Raw genomic sequence first — 21317 nt, 5'->3', positions numbered from 1 at the left:
TAATAATAATAATAATAATAATAATAATAATAATAATAATAATAATACATTTGATTTGTATAGTGCTTTTCTAAATATACATATTTATAGTCATTTCTAGAGGGCAAAAGGCTGCCAAGTCAGCTAATACTCAGTCTGGAGTTTACTTGGTTGTGTGTATTTGTGTGTAGTTACCCATCCCAGAGGTAAATGATGAGATAAGCAGGAACGAGGCAAAGACTGCGGACGATCCACAGGAAGAGATGAGTGACATTCTGACACAGTTCAGTTCAACCAGTATGCACCATTTACTTCCTTTTACTGTTTATTACAGATGCTTAGGTTTTGTTTTCAAAAACATTTTGAACAGACTAAACTTCAAGGATCAAAATTATTTGGCACATTTTACTTCAATTTCAAGTCTACAAAAGGTCAAAACTCTTCCAGAAAATATTATATTGTTCTTTCATATCCAAAGATTGTTATTGGTAATCAGCATTTGTTGCCTAAATTAATTTGACCTGAGTGCATTTTGTTAAATGAAAAAAAAAAGTTTGATTTTAGATTTTATAACTTTTTTTTTTGCCAATCACTGAACAATTTAAAAAAAGTTCTCTCAGCAATATTGTGAATTGCATCTGTAAAATACTGAAGTAAATTATATAACCCATTAACTCCAGCCTAAAAGCTTGATTTTATATTTTTTTCAATGATGCTCTTTACAGAACCAGGTGTTCACCCCTACTGGATCGGTGATCTGGACAGCATCATCATGAAGTCTCCTGAGTTGTACACCAGTCCTCGTGAAAATGGTGGTTTCTATAAAACGAGGAAGTCTCTGTCCCAACAGCTGGAGTTTTCTCACACCCATACTCAGGTACTGGCCTCATCAGAAACAATGTCTATGCAGGGGGAGGTCATTGCAAAATGTATTTATGAATATCATGGAACAATTATTCACCTCACCAGGATTTACAGCAAGAACACTGGAATGGCATTGCGACTGGATAAATGCAGTCAATTGTAGGTAAGAGAGGCAAGGTGAGCACAAATGAAGGGGTTGAACTACCTAAAGGCAACATTGGAGATGTCCAGGACAGCAACAAACACTTTGGAACCCCACAGGCAAATGGCAATCATGATGAGGCTGCAAAAAAGTCAGCCACAATCATGTATGTACAGAGTAAGGCAGAGCCGGAAGAGTCAGCTGATTGGCAAAAACAAAGTCCAAGACATCAACACATATGCAGTGCCAGTTATCAGTTACCCAGCTCATATAATGGATCTGGTCAAAGCAGGACATAAAAAACACTAAAATCAAAATTCAAAAGCTCCTCACGACACATGGAGGGTTTCACCCCAATTACAGCACCCTGAAACTATATGATGAGAGGAGGGAGGTAGAGGATTAGTGAGTGTCTGAGCCACTACAGTGCCTTGTGAAAGTATTCGGCCTCCTTGAACTTTTCAACCTTTTGCCACATTTCAGGCTTCAAACATAAAGATATAAAATTTAAATTTTTTGTGAAGAATCAACAAGTGGGACACAATCGTTAAGTGGAATGAAATTTATTGGATGTGTCAAACTTTTTTAACAAATAAAAAACTGAAAAGTGGGGCATGCAATATTATTCGGCCCCCTTGCATTAATACTTTGTAGTGCCGCCTTTTGCTGCAGTTCCAGCTGCAAGTCTCTTGGGGTTTGTCTCTATCAGTTTTGCACATGGAGACACTGAAATTCTTGTCCATTCTTGCAAAACAGCTCGAGCTCAGTGAGGTTGGATGGAGAGCGTTTGTGAACAGCAGTCTTCAGCTCTTTCCACAGATTCTCGATTGGATTCAGGTCTGGACTTTGACTTGGCCATTCCAACACCTGGATACGTTTATTTGTGAACCATTCCATTGTAGATTTTACTTTATGTTTTGGATCATTGTCTTGTTGGAAGATAAATCTCCGTCCCAGTCTCAGGTCTCTTGCAGACTCAAACAGGTTTTCTTCCAGAATGGTCCTGTATTTGGCCCCATCCATCTTCCCATCAATTCTGACCATCTTCCCTGTTCCTGCTGATGAAAATCTGGCCCAAACCATGATGCTGCCACCACCATGTTTGACAGTGGGGATGGTGTGTTCAGGGTGATGAGCTGTGTTGCTTTTATGCCAAACATATCGTTTTGCATTGTGGCCAAACAGTTCGATTTTGGTTTCATCTGACCAGAGCACCTTCTTCCACATGTTTGGTGTCTCCCAGATGCTTGTGTCAAACTTTAAACAACACTTTTTATGGATATCTTTGAGAAATGACTTTCTTCTTGCCACTCTTCCATAAAGGCCAGATATGTGCAGTGTACGACTGATTGTTGTCCTATGGACAGACTCTCCCACCTCAGCTGTAGATCTCTGCAGTTCATCCAGAGTGATCATGGGCCTCTTGGCTGCATCTCTGATCAGTCTTCTCCTTGTTCAAGGGGAAAGTTTAGAGGGACTGCCGGGTCTTGGTAGATTTGCAGTAGTCTGATACTCCTTCCATTTCAATATGATTGCTTGCACAGTGCTCCTTGGGATGTTTAAAGCTTGGGAAATCTTTTTGTATCCAAATCTGACTTTAAACTTCTCCACAACAGTATCTCGGACCTGCCTGGTGTGTTCCTTGGTCTTCATGATGCTCTCTACACTTTGAACAGAACCCTGAGACTATCACAGAGCAGGTGCATTTATACGGAGACTTGATTACACACAGGTGGATTCTATTTATCATCATCAGTCATTTGGGACAACATTGGATCATTCATAGATCCTCACTGAACTTCTGGAGTGAGTTTGCTGCACTGAAAGTAAAGGGGCCCAATAATATTGCACGCCCCACTTTTCAGTTTTTATTTGTTAAAAAAGTTTGACACATCCAATAAATTTCATTCCACTTCACAATTGTGTCCCACTTGTTGATTCTTCACAAAAAAGTAAAATTTTATATCTTTATGTTTGAAGCCTGAAATGTGGCAAAAGGTTGAAAAGTTCAATGGGGCTGAATACTTTCGCAAGGCACTGTATATAGGATTAAACAACTAAGAGCCTGGAGGACATCAGGAGGATAGCCCCTGACAATGAACTGATGAATAAATGTCTCAGGCAGTAGCAGAAACCCAATGTGGAAGTGGTGGAACAAGAGGAGCCATGATGGAAAGATAAGCCCCTGCATGGCATGTACTACCAGGATTGAAGAAGTGACTGCTATCAACAAATCTGACCAAAAGGATAAAGTATTAAAAAATAAACAATATACAAAGATCTAAGATATACACTAAACAATAATAATGTAATATAATATGGTGTATTAAACAGCAGTCTGAGTCTGTAGTGAGTAGATGGGTACGCATATAGAATCTTAAAGGCAAGAAATCAGCAGCATGGACTATCATAATAAGGCTCAGTCTTAAAGAAAAAATTAGGAGTTCCATCATCCAGGAGGAGCTCAGTAGAACCACTGATTCTCCTCATTAAGAGGAGTCAGCTGAGGTGGTTCAGACATCGGATTAGGATGACTGCAGGGTAGACTCAGATATCTGGCCTGGGGATGCTCAGAAGAACCAGGAGATACATGCTAAATGAACAGTAACAAATGCTAAACGATACGCTAAAAGATCTAAGATACAGTATATGCTAAACACTAATAAGTAAAACAATACAGTACATTAAACAGCAGCCCGAACATGAGTCTGTAGTGAGTAGATGGGTATGAATGAATACAGCAGCATGAGCTAATCAGCAGCATGAGATCAGCAGCATGGATAATCAGTAGCACAGATAAGTCACATACCATCAATTAAAGAAGCATTACAGTGATGATCCTGGTTAGGGATCTACGAGTCTAAAAGTTTCAGGGTAGAATCTGTTCTTCAGTCTGGTGGTTCTACACTTAATGTTCCACAGTTTTCTGCCTAAGGGGAGCAGGGCAAAAAAAATGTGTGTGCTGGGTGAGTGGGGCCCTTCATGATGCATGTGGCCCTCTTCCTGCATCTGAAGGTGTAGGGTGGGGAGGCTGACATCAACAGTCTTCTGTGCAGCCTTCACCACTCTCTGCAGAGCTTTTCTTTCTGCAGCTGTGCAGCCTCGTGCCACACGTTGATGCTATAGCACAGGTTGATCTCCACTGCACATCTGTAGAAGGAGGTGAGGACTGAGTCATAATGTCCCAGCATCCGAAGAACATCAGGCTGTAGCTTATGTACTTTGTACTCAGCAGAGCAGTCTTCCAAATCAGGTGCAGATGTGGAGTGGTGGCTGATTAGGATGGGCTGCAGCTGTGGTGAGTGTGGCTGGAAACCTAGAAATCTCACAGTACCCACCTCTAAAGAATCACCTCTTGGCGATTCCATGCTTTTATCAGGATGATCTCTATAAAATTATGATATTAAATCAGGATTTAAGATGAGAGATCTGGGGATCCATGAACGCTCCTCCGGGTCATAGCCCTCCCAGTCCATCAGGTATCAAAACCCATGTCCTCTGCATCATTTGTCCAGGGAGCACCTGATGGTGAATGTGAGTTCATTGTCGATCAACCATGTTGGTGGAGGGAGGTTGGTCAGAGAGTTTAATTAGCTAGTGATTACTTGTTTTATGTGAGAAATGTAAAGAACCTTGAACCATGAACCTTAACGAGGCTTCAAGCTCCTGGTTGCACCTTTTGGTTCATCCATTCGATTAGGGATGGTACCCACGGTTAAGCTGGAGGTTGCACCCAGGAATTGGCAGAAGGCTTTCCATACTTGTGAAATGAATTGGGGTCCCCTGTCTGAAACAATGTCCAGAGGGATGCCGTGAAGGCACACAAAAAGTGTGTGTGCTGGGTGAGTGGGGTCCTTCATGATGCAGGTGGCCCTCTTCCTGCATCCAGTTTTGAAGGGGCATCTCTAGTGACTAGTTGGTCTTTAATTTGTTCATTTAGTGCGTTGATGAAATCTCCTTTCAGAGCTTTTTCCCCTCATTTGGACTCCTCCGCAACAATGCGGAAGTGGATCGTGAACTCTGAAATGGTCTTTTTACCTTGCTGTAGTGTGAACATTTTTTGAGCTGCCTCCTCCTGTTAAAGGGGATTATCAAAGGCATGTAGGAAATCATTGAGAAAGGTAGAAAAAGTTAGTGATTTGATGGGTCATCTCTGGAGTTAAATGCGCTCTCATTGGAGAGCTTCTCCTTTGTGAGAGCTAATAATATAGGTAATGCAAGAAGAACTGAAGGAGTAAGTTAGCGGCGCACAATTAAATGCAAGATTACGTTGTAGAATAAATCCACCACATTGACTGGCATTACCTTCAAAAAATTGGATAGTCGTATATCAGGTTCTTGGGGAGTCATGATGCTCGGGTTGACAAATGGAGTAGGTTAAGGTTGACGAGGTTCACATTGTCAGCGAACACAACTCAAAACGGTTCGTAAATCAAAAGTAAAGCATTCATGTCCCGTTCAGAGGTGAGCTTCCAGAAATTAATTGTCCGTCTGAACCAAAGAGGTAGAGCAGAACTCTGCTGTGCTGAATCAGAGCGGTGTATTCAATGTATGTCAGACATCTCCCTTGTCTCATTTCCTACCATGAATTAACTCACATTGGTAATCCTCTTTGTGGTTAACTACTTTCATAAACTAATTACAAAGTTGCTGTGCACTATCATCAATATTCTCTCAGTATCGAGAGTGTTTGTGTACTAAAATGTAAAATTGAGTAGAAGATAGATAAATCCAGTAAAACAAAATATTTCTCAAGCAAACAAATTATTCCAGCTACCAGCAGAGAAAACAGGAAGTGGCACAATATGCATTACTGCAAACATCCACAGCATGATTGAGCACAATGAGTTAGAGGTTAGGTTTAGACTTGGGGTCAGGGTTAGGATGCAATAATTAATGGAAGTCAAGTAATGGTCCTAATAAGCATAGAAATACAAGTTGGTATTTGTGTATAATTGTTTGTAATTGTGTGTGTGCTGCTCCTTTGCAGGCAGTGGACCACCCCTCACACTCCCTCAGTTCTGCTCAGCTGTTGAACCAGTCCAGCAACGTGCACGCCTTCATAATCTGCAGTATTGTGCTGATAAAGGGTCATGGCAAGGTGGGAACCAGAACACTGTAAACTGAGAAGTTTCTCCTGGGTAGTTTATCTACCATTTATACTCCTCACTGTGTGCATGTGACCTAAATTATTGCTGTTATTTTAGTTTAGCGAGATATACTAATCAGCAAACTGATGTGTACTGCAGTGCACACCCACCCACACAGACCAGTATTTGCAGTTTGACTCCCATCACCCTCTGGTACCACACAGCTGACTGCGTCCCCACTAACTCAGGAACCAGGCAGAAGGATAAATTCCACACAAGGCAGGTCCTGGAGCAATGTAGATATCCTGACTGGGCCTTCCTGAAAGCAAAGAAGAAACCCAAACAGGACTCCAGCCAGCCATCAGGTGAAAAAAAGCAACCCAGACCAGTGGTCATTCCATGTTACGAGAGTTTCAGAGAAATTGAGACGTTTATTTTCTAAACATAACATCCCAGTGGCTTTTAAACCCTAAAATACATTACGGCAAAGACTGGTTCATCCCAAAGATCCAGTCCCCCGGCACAAACAGAGTAATGTTGTGTATGCTGTTCAGTGTCAGCAGGGCTGTGACCAGTCTTACATCAGGGAAACTAAACAGCCATTGACCAAAAGGATGGCCCATCACAGAAGATCAACATCATCAGGCCAGGACTGCAGTTTACACTCATCTGTAGGTCAGCAGTCACTCTTTCAGGGATGGAGATTCAATTCACTTCAGTTAATTTATATAGCGCAGAGTCACAACAGAAGTCATCTCAGGGCGCTGAACAGAAACATTCATATATATATATAAAGATGTTCTCATCCTTGATAGAGAGGAACGATGGTTTGAGAGAGGAGTAAAGGAGGCCATCTTTGTGAAAAGAAATCGTCCATCATTAAACAGGGGTGGAGGCCTCTGGGTTCAACTGTCCCCCTCTTACAATGCTGTGATTGCTAGTCTCACTCAGCCCCCTGTGAATAGCAAGCAGCCATCAGGGTACTAACAATCATTCATTAGTCTGATGGTCCTCCTTTATCATGTGAACAGCTAGTTTTGAATGTCAACAACAAATTGATTGATCCATTATTAGAAGGGGCTATTTATAAAACTGCTTTTACAGCTCCTCAGACTTTTGAATTAAACAGGAAACGTTTCAACAATTTTTATTTTTATATTTTATTTTTCTACTTTTTGCATCTGTCCAGAGGACCTGACTTAACTTTGAGATTTTTCTACCTGGATTATTGAGCATGCATCAGAAGTCACGTTAACTTACATGCTGTGTAAATACTGTTACCTCGGACAAATATCAGACTTCCCAGTTCAAGTGAATGCAGCTTCCTTCCGGAGAGCATGTAAAATAAATAAATACATACACACGCTGGCACAGAAAGCTCTCGAGACTTTGGGTCTCCAATATGCCTAATAATTATTCCTCATCATGCTACAAGTCTGTGATACACAAGGTCAACAGGGTGCTGCAGACGACATGTGCCATGGTCAACATGCGTCAAGTGGCTTGGACATCAGTAATAACTGCTTGCAGTTCTAGTTATTATTATTATTATTATTATTATTATTATTATCATTATTAATCAGGCAGTGCTTTAAGGGTTCTGCTGCTGTTTTCAGGGTCTGGGCTTCAGTATCGTGGGGGGTCAGGACAGCCCGTATGGACCCATGGGAGTCTATGTGAAGACCATTTCTCCTTCAGGAGCAGCGGCTGCTGATGGACGGCTGCAGGAGGGTGAGACATTTGGAGCTTCAGTTTTATATCAAAAACACGCTGTGTCAGTAACAGCTAATTTTAGAAGAAAATTAATTCTTTATAAAAAAAATTAATAAAAAATGTAATCTGATCCAGGTAATATTCTGAGATACATGTATGAGACCGGGTCCTGGGTCAATAGATTAGGCAAAGAATCCAAGCTGGTCAGAATTCCCAAAGAGAGCCAATAAACACCTAATCCTGGGTGCTGAGAAAAACTACAAGAATCACTTAAAATGACTATAAATTTATTTTTTAAATGTTCTAAACACATAAATAGTGTTAATACCATACCATACCATACCAATTTATTTATAAAGCACTTTAAACAGTGACAAAGCACACCAAAGTGCTGTACAGGGACACACAGAACAAGCACACAGCAACAGATTACAAAACAGGACACCATAAAGTAGAAACCGACAAAAACAATAATGGATAACAACAACAACCGCAACATGACTAACACAGTGTGATGCACACAGACTCAGCACAGATCACACAGTGCAGAAAGCCAGGGAATAGAAGTGTGTTTTTAAGCGAGATTTAAAAACTGTGAGGGAGGGGGCCTGTCTAACGAGCTGAGGTAACTTATTCCAAAGTCTTGGGCCTGCTACAGAGAAGGCCCTGTCACCTCTGCGCTTGAGGCGGGTTCCTGGGACTGTTAGGAGCAACTGGTCTGCTGATCTGAGAGAACGTGGTGGGACATAAGGCTGGAGCAGATCAGTAAGATAGGAGGGGGCAGAGCTGTTTTGTGATTTATAGACATACAAGAGTATTTTGAATTTGATTCGAAGGTGAACCGGAAGCCAGTGTAGGGAGGCCAAAACAGGAGTAATGTGCTCTCTTTTGCTTGTGCTGGTCAAAAACCGGGCTGCTGCATTTTGGACCAGTTGGAGTCTAGCTATGGAGGTCTGACTGATACCAAAAAGGAGTGAGTTGCAATAGTCGAGCCTGGATGTAATGAATGCATGAATTACTGTCTCCAGGTTATTTTTGGACAATATGGGCTTCAGCTTAGACAGTCGCCTCAGCTGGAAAAAGCAGGATTTAACAATCATATTTACATGATTGTTGAGTTTCAGAGAAGGGTCAAGTATCACTCCTAGATTAGTGACTCTTTGTTTCACTAACGGTGACAGAACGGATAGGTCGATGCAGTGGTTGGTGATAGTGTCATTGGGAGGAAACAGCATAACTTCAGATTTCTTCTCGTTGAAACTCAAGAAATTTAAAGCCATCCAATCTCGGATGTCAGTCAGACAGTCCAGTAACGGTTGAATAGAGTGAGTACCGTTGAGTCTGAGGGGGAAGTAGATTTGGCAGTCGTCTGCGTAGAAATGAAAAGGTATGTTATGTTTCCTGAAAATAGCACCTAGTGGCAGCAGGTATAAAGAAAATAAGAGAGGACCAAGGATGGACCCTTGCGGTACCCCCCATTTAAGCGCTGCTGACAAGGATCTCTTTTAAATTAATTGGACTGTTTCTTGAGTCTCTCTAACTAAAGCTGAAGAGTTTGAGAACCACTGAACTAAACTAAAATCATCAGGAAAACCTTTATTAGTTTTCTTAGATTATAATTTACATCAATTCGAAACAAGCCACTAGGGAGCACAGGCCAGTGTATCTCTTGTGCCAGTCCAAAGCCCGGGTAAATGGTGAGGGTTGTGTGTCAGTAAGGGCATCAGACGTAAAACACATTTGTGAAAACTATAATGCGAGTTCATCAAAGCGAATGATTGGTCGAGGCCCGGGTTAACAACAACCCCCACCGGTGCTGTTGACAAACAGGGTGCTGACGGAAATTGTGCTACTGTTAGTCGAAGACCACGAGGAGAGAAACATGTCAGGAGACAGAGGGAGAAGAGGAAAGTGAAGAATGTAGGACTGAGGGTTGCAACTGTAAATGTGGGGACACTAGCTAGGTTTACATGTGTAGGGGAATACATGTACAGGATATTGGACTTCTGGTCCGGTCAAACTCGTACCCTTTAACAGGCATTTACTCTGGACCGGCCTCACCTCAAACATATATAAACCATGAGTTCTTGTAACAAACTTAATTCATGTCCCTCAAAGAAAACATGAAGAATCCGTAAATTAAATACAATTCTGTAATGTTTATTTTCAGTTTGAATTATGATATGAAAGTTATGGCAAATGTTGAATATGAATATGAACAATTAATATTATTTTAGAAAGTAAATGGCATAAATCTGAGGACTTTGAAAAGGGGTTTTGATTCAATTTGGACTAAGGTCTAGCTCTTAACGTTAAAATTTAGGTAAGTTTATCTCAGATTCATGAATTAAATTATCCAAACAAACTTAGTTGGCACTGTTTCGTGGTCCTTTCATCAGAAGGAAGATGTTCATCTCTCCAACATTTTTCAGTCAGGTCATCTGGACAGTTTCTTTTTTTGTGCTGAAACGTTTCGCCTTCGATCCGGAAGGCTTCATCAGTCAAGGAAACACAACAAAACTGATTCTTCCCCCAACAGCTTCCTCCAAAGTGGAACAAACCAGTTCTGCTTGTGATAAGATGGTCTCTTTGGTATGCCCCCTCCTCCATTGCCGGCCCTCTTCCTTGTGGACAGTCTTGTCAAACTGGTTGAATACAAAAAAGTCCATGCTCAATAATCCAGGTATAAAATCCAACATTTTTTAGTCAGGTCATCTGGACAGTTTCTTTTTTTGTGCTGAAACGTTTCGCCTTCGATCCGGAAGGCTTCATCAGTCAAGGAAATACACAACAAAACTGATTCTTCCCCCAACAGCTTCCTCCAAAGTGGAACAAACCAGTTCTGCTTGGTTTGTTGTTTATTGTTGTTAATTGTTCTAGAATTGCGCCGCTTAAGGTGGCTGCATGTTGGAGCAGCTCTGTTACTTTCATTCTGAGATTTTGCTTTTGGAAACTTTAATTCCTCTTTTTCTGGATGTAAGTCCCAGTTTTTGGATGACCGTTTCCTCTGGTATCAGATGCTGTGCAGCTGGAAGGATTTTTACTGAAACTTTTTAAGTTTTGGACATTTGTTATTATGAGTAACTATGGCAACAAGGCAGTTGATTAACCAACAGCAGCTGATTAACATCTCAAATAATATCTCAACTACAGTCCCAAATCTCAAATGAGTTGAAAAGGATGTTCTGTGGACGCATTCTCATCTACCTGCCAGCTGTGCTCGAGTGCCTGACCACTGAGACCCTGGAACTAGCAGGAAACACGGCTCAGGACAGCAGAAGGACAGGATCGTCCTACGGCACCTACAGTTGGCTGTCCGCAGCAACGAGGAGCTCTGCAGACAGCTGGGAGGAGTGGCCGTCACTCTGGGAGGAGTTCTGCCCAGCATTCGGGTGGTCCTACAGCCCGGGGGAACCGAGAGGCCAGCCGAGTCTGGGTGGATGGATCGGACGGCATCTGCAGCCATTTTCTTAGGATCCACTGTGGGATGGACCTTTACAAGAGATCCTTCCTGTCTACAGCCATCAGCATCTATAACATCTCTTAATGAAATGAGGATAACGAGTTACAACAACAAATCATTTCCCTTTGGGATTAATAAAGTATTTTTGATTTGAATTGAATCGAATTGAAGACCAAATTGTGGAAGCTGAAGAAGGAAGAATGTTGTGAGAAATTCAGAGATAAGCTGTTGAAGGCTCTGGGTAGTAAGAAAGAGCTTCCAAATGCCTGGGCTACTACAGCAACAGTAATTAGAGATACAGGTAGGAAGGTACTTGGTGTGTCATCTGGACAGAGAATGGATGATAAGGAAACCTGGTGGTGGAATAGTGAAGTGCAGGAAGCTATTCAAAAAAAGAGGTTAGCCAAGAAGAAATATGAGTGAGAGGACTGAAGAGAGTAGACAGGAATATAAGGATATGGGATTTTGAGCAAAGAGGGAGGTGGCAAAGGCAAAGCAGAAGGTGTATGATGAGTTGTATGGGAGGCTGGATACTAAAGAGGGCGAGAAGGACTTGTACTGATTGGTGAGACAGAGAGATCAGGCTGAAAAGGAAGTGTAGAAGGTCAGGCTTATTAAAGAAAGGAATGGTAATGTTCTAACAAGTAAGGAGAGTGTGATGGGAAGATGGAAGAAGTACTTTGAGAAGCTAATGAATGAAGAAAATGAAAGAGAAAGAAGAGTAGAGGTCATAGAAACTGTGGACCAGGAAGTGGGAAAGATTAGCGAGGGTGAAGTCCAGAAAGCTCTGAAAAGAATGAAGAAAGGAAAGGCAGTAGGACCTGATGACATGCCAGTGGAGGTTTGGAAATGTCTTGAAGAGACGGCAGTGAGGTTTTTGACTCAAATATTTAACGGCATATTTGAAGGCGGGAAAATGCCTGAAGAATAGAAGAGAAGTGTATTGATGCCCATTTTTAAGAACAAGGGTGATGTACAGAGTTGTAGCAAATACAGGGGAATTAAGTTGATGAGTCACACATTGAAGATCTGGGAGAGAGTTGTGGAAGCTAGACTTAGACGAGAGGTGGCAATTTGTGAGCAGCAGTATGGTTTCATTCCAAGAAAAAGCACCACAGATGCCATCTTTGCTTTGAGGATGCTGATGGAGAAGTATAGAAAGGGTCAGAAAGAACTCCATTGTGTCTTTGTGGATTTAGAAAAAGCATATGACAGCGTGCCGAGGGAGGTGTGGTATTGCATGACGAAATCTGGAGTGGCAGAGAAGCATGTTAGACTGGTACAGGACATGTATGAGGACAGCAGGACAGTGGTGAGATGTGCTGTAGGAGTGGCAGATAACTTCAAGGTGGAGGTGGGATCGTATCAAGGATCGGCTCTCAGAGCCCCTTCTTGTTTGTTCTGGTGATGGACCGATTAATAGATGAGGTCAGGCAGGAATCCCTATGGACTGGATGGAGGTTTGCAGACAATATTATGATCTGTGGTGAGAACATGGAACAGGTGGAAGAGAACTTGGAGAGGTGGAGGTATAAACTTGAAAGAAGAGGAATGAAAGTCAGCCGAAATGACAGTGTACATGTGTGTAAATGAGAGGGAGGCCGGTGGAACAGCGAGGCTACAAGAAGCAGAGGTCACAAAGGTGCAGGACTTCAAGTACTCGGGGTCCACTGTCCAGGAAAATGGGGAGTGTGGTAAAGAAGTGAAAAAGAGAGTTCAGGCAGGATGGAGTGGATGGAGAAAAGTTTCAGGAGTGATTTGCAACAGGTGTCAGCAAAGGTCAAAGGAAAAGTTTACAAGACAGTGGTGAGACCAGCTGTAGTGTTTCTGAAGCTTATAAGAAAACAACCTAGCTGGGAGCACAACATAAATTTTATTGCTGACTGCAGCACTCAAATACATGCGTCCATTTTATTGTTCATCTGGAGATTCTCTAATTCCCAAAGTGTCCACTAGGTTGCACAGTTTTCAAACAATACACAACAGAACTGGGAATATTACACCAGCTACAGTATGTTATATGGTCTGGAGACAGTGGCATTGATTAAAAAGACAGGAAACAGAAATGGAAGTGGACAAAATGAACATGTTGAGGTTCTCATTAGGAGTGACAAGGATGGATAAGATTAGGAATGAGATAATCAGAGATACAGCACAGGTTGAACAACTGGGAGATAAAGTTAGAGAGGCCAGACCGAGATGGTTTGCACATGTCCAGAGGAGGGAAAGTAGGGATATTGGTATAAGGATGTTAGAAATCCAGCTGCCAGGAAAAATACAAAGACAAAGGCCAAAGAGGAGATATATGGACACAGAGAGGACATGGAGTTAGTTGGAGTGAGGACAGAGGATGCAGAAGACAGTGTGAGATGGAGAAGGGTGACTCGCTGTGGTGACCCCTGAAGAGGGAAAAGCTGAAAGAAGAAGAAGATCAATTCTGTTAATTTAACGTCATCTGGCAGCTCAATCCTGGTCCTGATCCTGACCTTACCTTGTCTCTGATCCCCATCTTGATTCTGATCATGTGCTTTTTTCACTGAATTATGATTTTAAATTGTTAATAAAATCTAATGAAACATTTAGTGATGAGATAACTGGTCATTTTAATTAATGAATAATTACTTGTTCCAGATCACAGTTTAAAATATATTATTTTTAATCTTATCATGTCAGATGATGACTAAGTTTATTTATGGTGTAACAAAGCATTTTTTAAAATGCAGAAGTAAAAATAAAAAGATTTTTCTGTTTAAAGAAAATTATGATTCTTGAAATGAATCATCTGCAAACAGTGTCACTTTTAAGGGAAGGTTAGTCATTTTAAACTAAATTAAAGACTTAAAGTGTATTAATGTTGAATTGTAAATAATGATTGTACTGTATAAACTCTTTAAATTGTTGATTTTGTTTGATGGTTGTGTTTTTGTGGTTGAAGGTGATGAGATTCTGGAAGTTAACGGAGATTCCCTTTATGGTCTGACTCACTATGAAGCTCTGCACCGATTCAAAGTAAGGTTTTATTTTTAAGGTCAGACACTTTATTTTGTGTTTTAATTTGACAAGCAAGGTTGTATTTAGTTTGTTTCATGCTGAGCAGTAGTTTCAACCCTGCTGCTCTTGGGTCAAAAGGTCAGCAAGAGGGTAAAGAACTGAACTGTGTTTTTGCAGCAAATCAAAAAAGGTCTGGTGACTCTGGTGGTAAAAACCAGTCTGCATGGTGGGGCCTTACGTGGACGGAAGCAAGTTTTTCAGCTCAGCAGGTCTCGCTCCCTCAGCTCCACTACAGGCTTGGCATGGCTGGGTTCTGACGCAACATGGCTGGGTTCTGACCTCAGCTCTCTGAAGGACAGCAGTAACACACTAAGCCCCACAGACCAACCTGTTAAACCCAGAGACCGGATCATGAAAGAAATCATCCTGCACAAAGGTCAGCATCAGGAGGCGGAACACCCAGAACCAGAATCTGACCAAATGTCAATTATAAAATATGTTAACTTCAGAAGTAAATATATATAAATAATGAAACAGATTAATTTATTTCAGCCTTTCCATAAATGCCAACAAATCCATGAAGGTCACTGAAGTAAACAGATAAACCACAACAACGTTAAAAAGACGTCTTGCAGGGTTGAGTTTATCTGAAAACCTGTAATCATAAAAAAATAAAAAATAAACAGACTGAACAAACTAAGAGTGGCCTTTTATTGTGGTCAGCCTAATACTCACCTGTGCAATAAGTGTTCTGTCTAATCAGCATCTCGATCCGCCACACCTGTGAAGTGGATGGATTATACAGACAAAGGAGAAGTGTTCACTAACACAGATTTACACATCTGTGAACAATATTAGAGAGAAAAAGACTTTTGTGTACTTAGAAAAATTCTTAGATCTTTGAGTTCAACTCGTGAAAAATGGGAGCTAAATTAAAGTGTTGCATTTATAGTTTTGTTCAGTGTAAACAAACTGAACAAACTAAATAAATTAAACAACATTTACAAACGAACAAATTCAACAAACTGAACAAATCCAAAAACTTAACAAATGCAAAAACTCAACAAATTCAACACACTGAACAAACCAAACAAACTAAACAAAATGAAAAAATTAACAAACTGAACATCCATCCATCCATCCATTATCTTCTGCTGGTTCCAAAGTCTGGTCACGAGGGCAGCAGCTTGAGCAGGGAGGCCCAGACATCTCTCTCTACAGCCTCCTCTTCCAGCACTTCTGGGAGGATTCCAAGGCATTCCCATGCCTACCGAGAGACATGCCCCTTTTCCATTAGTACCGGTACGGGCCGAATGGACCCGACTTGGCCCGGTTCTGAGGCGGTACTAAGAACCTGTTACTATTTTGAGGACCCTTGGCTCTGTGGTTCTAACCTGAATGAAGAGGTACTAAAACGTGACGTCAGAACACTGTCGGTCACTGATTGGTCGGGGGCGGAGTTGGGGGCGGAGTCACTGGATCCTTCAGAAACTTTTTAAAACAATGATCCACCATTGGCAATTTCTCGGACTGGAGCAGCGGCTGGACCTATTTTAAAGATTTTTAAAACAATAATGACAACATCTTGGTCTAATGCTGACGTGCTGGCGTTTTTTGTGCTTGGTGGCCGACGACATATTTCAAAGCAAGCTGGATGAAGCTCTGCTAGTCTACCCCGGTCCTCCCCCCGGAGCTTCGGAGCGCCAGGCCGGGCAGGGCGTCATCTCCCTGGCTCCAAGTTCCGCTGGTCACTGCGGAAGATCCTTTGTTGTGCCAACTCGGGGGTCGGGTTCCGGATCCCATCCTTGTGTGCTCAGAGCTCCGCTGGTAACTGCGAAGCTGGAGCTGGTGACTTGCAGAAGGCCATTGCCAGACCCTGGCCTCGCGTAATCATGAAGGCCGAATCCCGATCCCACCCAGCAGTCAATGACCCCACCTCAGCTGGGATACAGTTAAAACTCTCACGGAAGTGCGAGTTGACGATCTTTCTGACAGGTTCTTCTGCCAGGCATTCCTCGCAAACCCTCACTACACGTTTGGGTCTGTTGAGTCTGTCCAGCATCTTACCCCGCCATTAAATCCAACTCACTACCTGGTGGTGATCAGTTGACAGCTCAGCTCCTGTCTTCACCCGAGTGTCCAAAACAAATGGCTGCAAATCAGATGACACAACTACAAAAGTCAATCATCGATCTACGACCTAGAGCATCCTGGTGCCAAGTGCACTTATGGACACCCTTATGTTCGAACATGGTGTTCGTGATGGACAAACTATGACTAGCACAGAAGTCCAACAAAAGTACACCGATTGAGTTCAGATCAGGGAGGCCGTTCCTCCAAATCACACCCCTCCAGGTCACACTGTCATGACCATGTGTGCTTTGAAATACCCCAGCAGAATAAAGGAGTCCCCAGCTGGTGCACATTCCAACAACCCCGCCAAGGATTCCAAGAAGGCCGGATACTCTGAGCTGCCATTTGGCACATAGGCACAAACAACAGTCAGAGCCTGTCCCCTGACAAGGCACAGGGAAGCCACCCTCTCATCTACCTGGGAAAACTCCAACACACAGGCACCAAGGTGGGGGGCCAAAAGTAGACCCACACCAGCTCGCCACCTCTCACCATGGGCAACTCCAGATTGGAATAAAGTCCAGCCTCTCTCAAGGAGATTGGCTCTGGAGTCCATGCTGTGAATCGAGGTGAGCCCAACTATATCTAGTTGGTATCTCTCAACCTTGCACAGAAGCTCAGGCTCCTTCCCCACCAGAGAGGTCACATTCCATGTCCCAAGAACCAGCTTTGGTAAGCTAGGGTCAGAGCGCTAAGGTCCCCGACAGACAGCATAGCTCCTAGGATCTTTCAGGCACACATACTTCTCCACCATAATAAGGTGGTGATTCAGAGAAGAATCAGTGGAGGAGACAAACTGAACAAATTTCACAAATAGAACAAATTAATCAGATGAGAATTAGCACCTCCAAATCTGAGGCCATGGTCTTCATTAGGAAAAGTGTTGATTGCTCTCTTCAGGTTCAGGTTCTGCCTCAAGTAGAGGTGTTCAAGTATCTTGGGGTTTTGTTCACGAGTGAGGGAAAAATGGAGCATGTGATTGACATACGGATTGGTGCAGCAACTGCTTTATTGCAGACTCTGTGCTGGTCCGTAGTGGTGAAGAGGGAGCTGAGCTGTAAGGAGAAGCTCTCTGTTATCAGTCAGGCTACGTTCCCACCCTCACCTATGGCCTGGGAATAATTTGGGGTCCTCCCAGAAGATCTGGAAGAGGTGGCTGTGGAAAGAGATGTCTGGGCCTCCCTGGTCAAGCTGCTGCCCCTGCAACCTGACTTCAGAGCAAGTGGAAGATGATGGATGGATGGATGAACAAATTAAACTGAACAAACTGAACAATGTAACAGATGAAACAATGTAAACAAACTGAATAAACAAAACAAATGAAACAAACTGAAAAAAATTAACAATTCAAGTAAGATTATTTCTATATCACCATGTCCCAACAGAAGTCGTCTCAGTGCACTGTATAAAAACATTCACATACATTCCATCCATCCATCCATCCATTTTCTTTACCCGCTTCATCCATTTTGGGTCACGGGGGTCGCCGGTGCCCATGTCCAGCAATCACTGTGTGAGGGGCGGGGTACACCCTGGACGGGTCGCAAGTCCATCACAGGGCCACATAGAGACAAACAACCATTCACTCTCTCACTCACACCTAGGGACAATTTAGAGTTACCAATCAGCCTAACATGCATGTTTTTGGTCTGTGGGACCAAGGACCTGCTCGCTGAGAGGCAGCAGCTCTACCAGTTGCACCACCGTGCTGCCCTTTCACATACATTATAAAAGCTTATTAGTAAAAATTATCTATCTAAGGAAGCCAGCAGATTGCGTTGAATCATCACTTTGTTACAGTCTCCCATCCTGAGCAAGCACAAAGGCAACAGTGGAAAGGAAAAACTCCCTTTTAACAGGAAGAAACCTCCAGCAGAACCAGACTCAGGATGAGCAGCCATCTGCTTTGACTGGCTGGGGCTTGAGAGGACAGGACAAACAATGTCTTTAAAACAATTTATGTTTTTAAGACATGCTTGTAATCTAACTGGAATCACTGGGTTTCATGAACAAATACACCTGAGTATCGTCAGCATAACAATGAAAATTTTTCTCATGCTGTTTAATAACTTTACCTAATGGAAGCACAGATAAGATAAGATAAGATAAGATAAGATAAGATAAGATAAGATAAGATAAGATAAGATAAGATAAGATAAGATAAGATAAGATAAGATAAGATAAGATAAGATTGAACTTTATTGATCCCGCAGGAAATTGTTGTGCCATAGTATAAAGGAACATACACAAGGAATCACACAAGATATAAAAATAACATAATATAAAAAAAAATAACAGAGGTACAAAAATACCAACAATTATAGTCCAAGTATAAATATAGTATAAAGTAAAGAGTATTGGTCTAAGCACTGAACCTTGAAGATTGAAGAAAAAATGTATGTAGAAGTATGAAGAAGATTCATTATGACAACAAACAGAACAAACTAGTTAAACGTTTTAGTTCTGAATGTTTTTGATCTTTAGAGTTTGTCTGAAAGAAGTATTTCCTTCCAACTTTTTAAAGCTTTAACTTCTTGTCAGGAGGTTTATTCTGTTCCATCATACCATGCCGAGAAACTCAGGAAACGGAAAACACTTCTGAAGAGTAGATCTTCTGAATATAGTGGCAGCAATGGTGTGTGTGAAAAAGATTTCCCTGCAGCGTTCAGTTGTTCTATCGGAAGCTACAGCTATCAAACTCTGAAATGCAAACCTAGATGTGGACATTTGAGGGTTTGGAAGGGATTTCTTAAATATGACCAGACTTTAGGACCAGAAGTCTTTAGGTTCTGGTTTATTTTGCAACAATACCTGGCGCCAACCAATGACCATCATAAAGATATGAGGCAGTTCAGCCATTTTAAAACAAAAAGAATGATTGATTTATGACCAACTGACCTTTATGTTGTAACCGGTGTGCAACTTCCTAGAGGCAGGAGTCGGGTTGGGAATCGGACTGTGCTGTGTTCCCTCTGATGAAGGATGTTCAGGGATCTTTATTCACACCATCTCTCCTGGATCCATCGCTCACATTGATGGCAGACTGAGGTAACGAATGAAACAGACTTGCCAGAACAACTTGTTTGAGTTCAGGCTGTGACCTTCTGATATCTTCAGATGTGGGGATGAAATCAAGGAGATCAACAAGACTTTGGTTTACAGCATGGGCCTGAATGATGTCTACTCCATCCTGAGCCAGTCCAAACCAGGTCCAGTCTACATCATCATCAGCCGCCACCCTGACCTCAAAGTATGCAGATGTTTAATTTCATTTATCTAGTTGTAACATAAATATTTATTGTCACCGGCTGCTGAAGGTGAAGGCAGATCATAACATTCCTTTAGTCCATCAAAAATGTTGGCACACACATCGAACGCTCATCAGAACCAGCTCTGCTTCCTGTTTTCTAAGGACTATTTGTTTGGACTATAGACTGCAAGAAGGTTTCAGAACAGTCCATGTGAAGAGCTAAAACTGATCCTGATGTGGTTCTTGGCCTCACGAAGAATGCTAACGTCCTGAAAGTTTACCTTAGAAACTTAAACATTGTTAATATAAACTTTGACTCTGAACTTTTAATGTAAAATATAGTTTTGAGGAAATTTTTAGATTTAAGTTTTTTTTTTTCCTGATAAAAACAGCATCAGTGTTTTTTAATTATGATGGTAAATATTTCCATACTCTTTCACAGGTGTCAGCAAAGCAGCTGAATGATGCCATCATCGAGGCGGTGGAAAACAGCAAACTGGAAAAAAACAAGAGTCAGTGGAAAACTGATGGTAAACTTTGATCATTATTATTGGCCACGGTAACATGGGTCATGATGTTGTGTTATTTGAGGGGGGATGGAGGATATAAGAGCCAATAATCCTCCTGAGGTGATGATCCCTGACTGAAATCTTAGAAAAAACTGCAGTTCCCTCCAGCTGACCCAACAAGTTTATACCAACATGTCAGCCATGGAGGCTTTTTAAAGCCAAGCATATTTCCTGAACTGATTCTCTTAATAAAAAAAAAAGCCAACACTCTACAAATACACCAGTGGAAGATCAAACAGATCATCTCCTCCCATTACAAGGTCTTCAACCAATCCCAACAATTATCACAGAGCAAACAGCATACAGATAACAAAACCCATCTAAGACCAGTGAGATAAAATGTTCAAATATCAGATGAGCTGAGATGGTCCAGACATCAGAATGTGATGTTTGGACCTTGATGTAAAACCCTAGATTTCAAAAGGATGGAGTGACTTCATGAATCAATAATTGACTAGAGGTTTAGAAGAAATGAATGTGAACACAAACCATGACTCAAGTGTTTTACGTGCATCCTTCTTCTTGTGTTGAGTTTAAAGAGAATACATGCCTCATGGTATTTCATAACAATTTATTAAAGTCTCCACGATTCAAATTTTAGCAGATCGTTTTCTTATCTTTTCAAAGGAATGTGTAAAGAGGATACCTGCTCTCACAGAAGACAGGGATGTGAACACTGTCTGGAAAGGACCTTTAGTCAGACATGTCCTTTAGTTCCACCAACACAGAAGATGGTGACTCGTTCATTGAGCGACAGCATCCACCAGAACTATGGGTTTACAAACCAGGACCTGAAAAACACACAACAAAAATCACTGACCAGAGGTCACAGAGCAGACACAACCCAGGTAACCACACCCATCTGACACCTGTCTCACATCTGACCCGTCTCACATCTGACACCTGTCTGACATCTGACCCCTGTCTAACATCTGACACCTGTCTGACATCTGACCCCTGTCTAACATTTGACACCTGTCTAACATCTGACACCTGTCTGACATCTGACACCTGTCTGACATCTGACACTTGTCTGACATCTGATTGGCATCTGACACCTGTCTCACATCTGACCCGTCTCACATCTGACACCTGTCTGACATCTGACCCCTGTCTAACATCT

General features: G+C 41.9%; 1 protein-coding gene across 1 annotated transcript in view; it reads left to right on the top strand.

The window, feature by feature from the left end:
• The window catches only part of il16 (interleukin 16), a 38935-nt gene that overhangs the window by 6973 nt on the left and 10645 nt on the right, over window positions 1–21317 (top strand). The window contains exons 3-11 of the mRNA XM_037693340.1: window positions 171–276; window positions 705–856; window positions 5976–6086; window positions 7692–7806; window positions 14187–14260; window positions 14420–14678; window positions 19306–19423; window positions 19493–19625; window positions 20068–20141. Of these exons, the coding sequence (XP_037549268.1) occupies window positions 171–276; window positions 705–856; window positions 5976–6086; window positions 7692–7806; window positions 14187–14260; window positions 14420–14678; window positions 19306–19423; window positions 19493–19625; window positions 20068–20141 (1142 nt within the window). The remainder of the gene's footprint in view (window positions 1–170; window positions 277–704; window positions 857–5975; window positions 6087–7691; window positions 7807–14186; window positions 14261–14419; window positions 14679–19305; window positions 19424–19492; window positions 19626–20067; window positions 20142–21317) is intronic.

This window comes from Nematolebias whitei, chromosome 2, assembly GCF_014905685.2.
Source record: "Nematolebias whitei isolate Nwh7 chromosome 2, NemWhi1, whole genome shotgun sequence".
NCBI classification, from domain to species: domain Eukaryota; kingdom Metazoa; phylum Chordata; class Actinopteri; order Cyprinodontiformes; family Rivulidae; genus Nematolebias; species Nematolebias whitei.
This window is presented reverse-complemented; position numbering and strand designations above follow the sequence as displayed.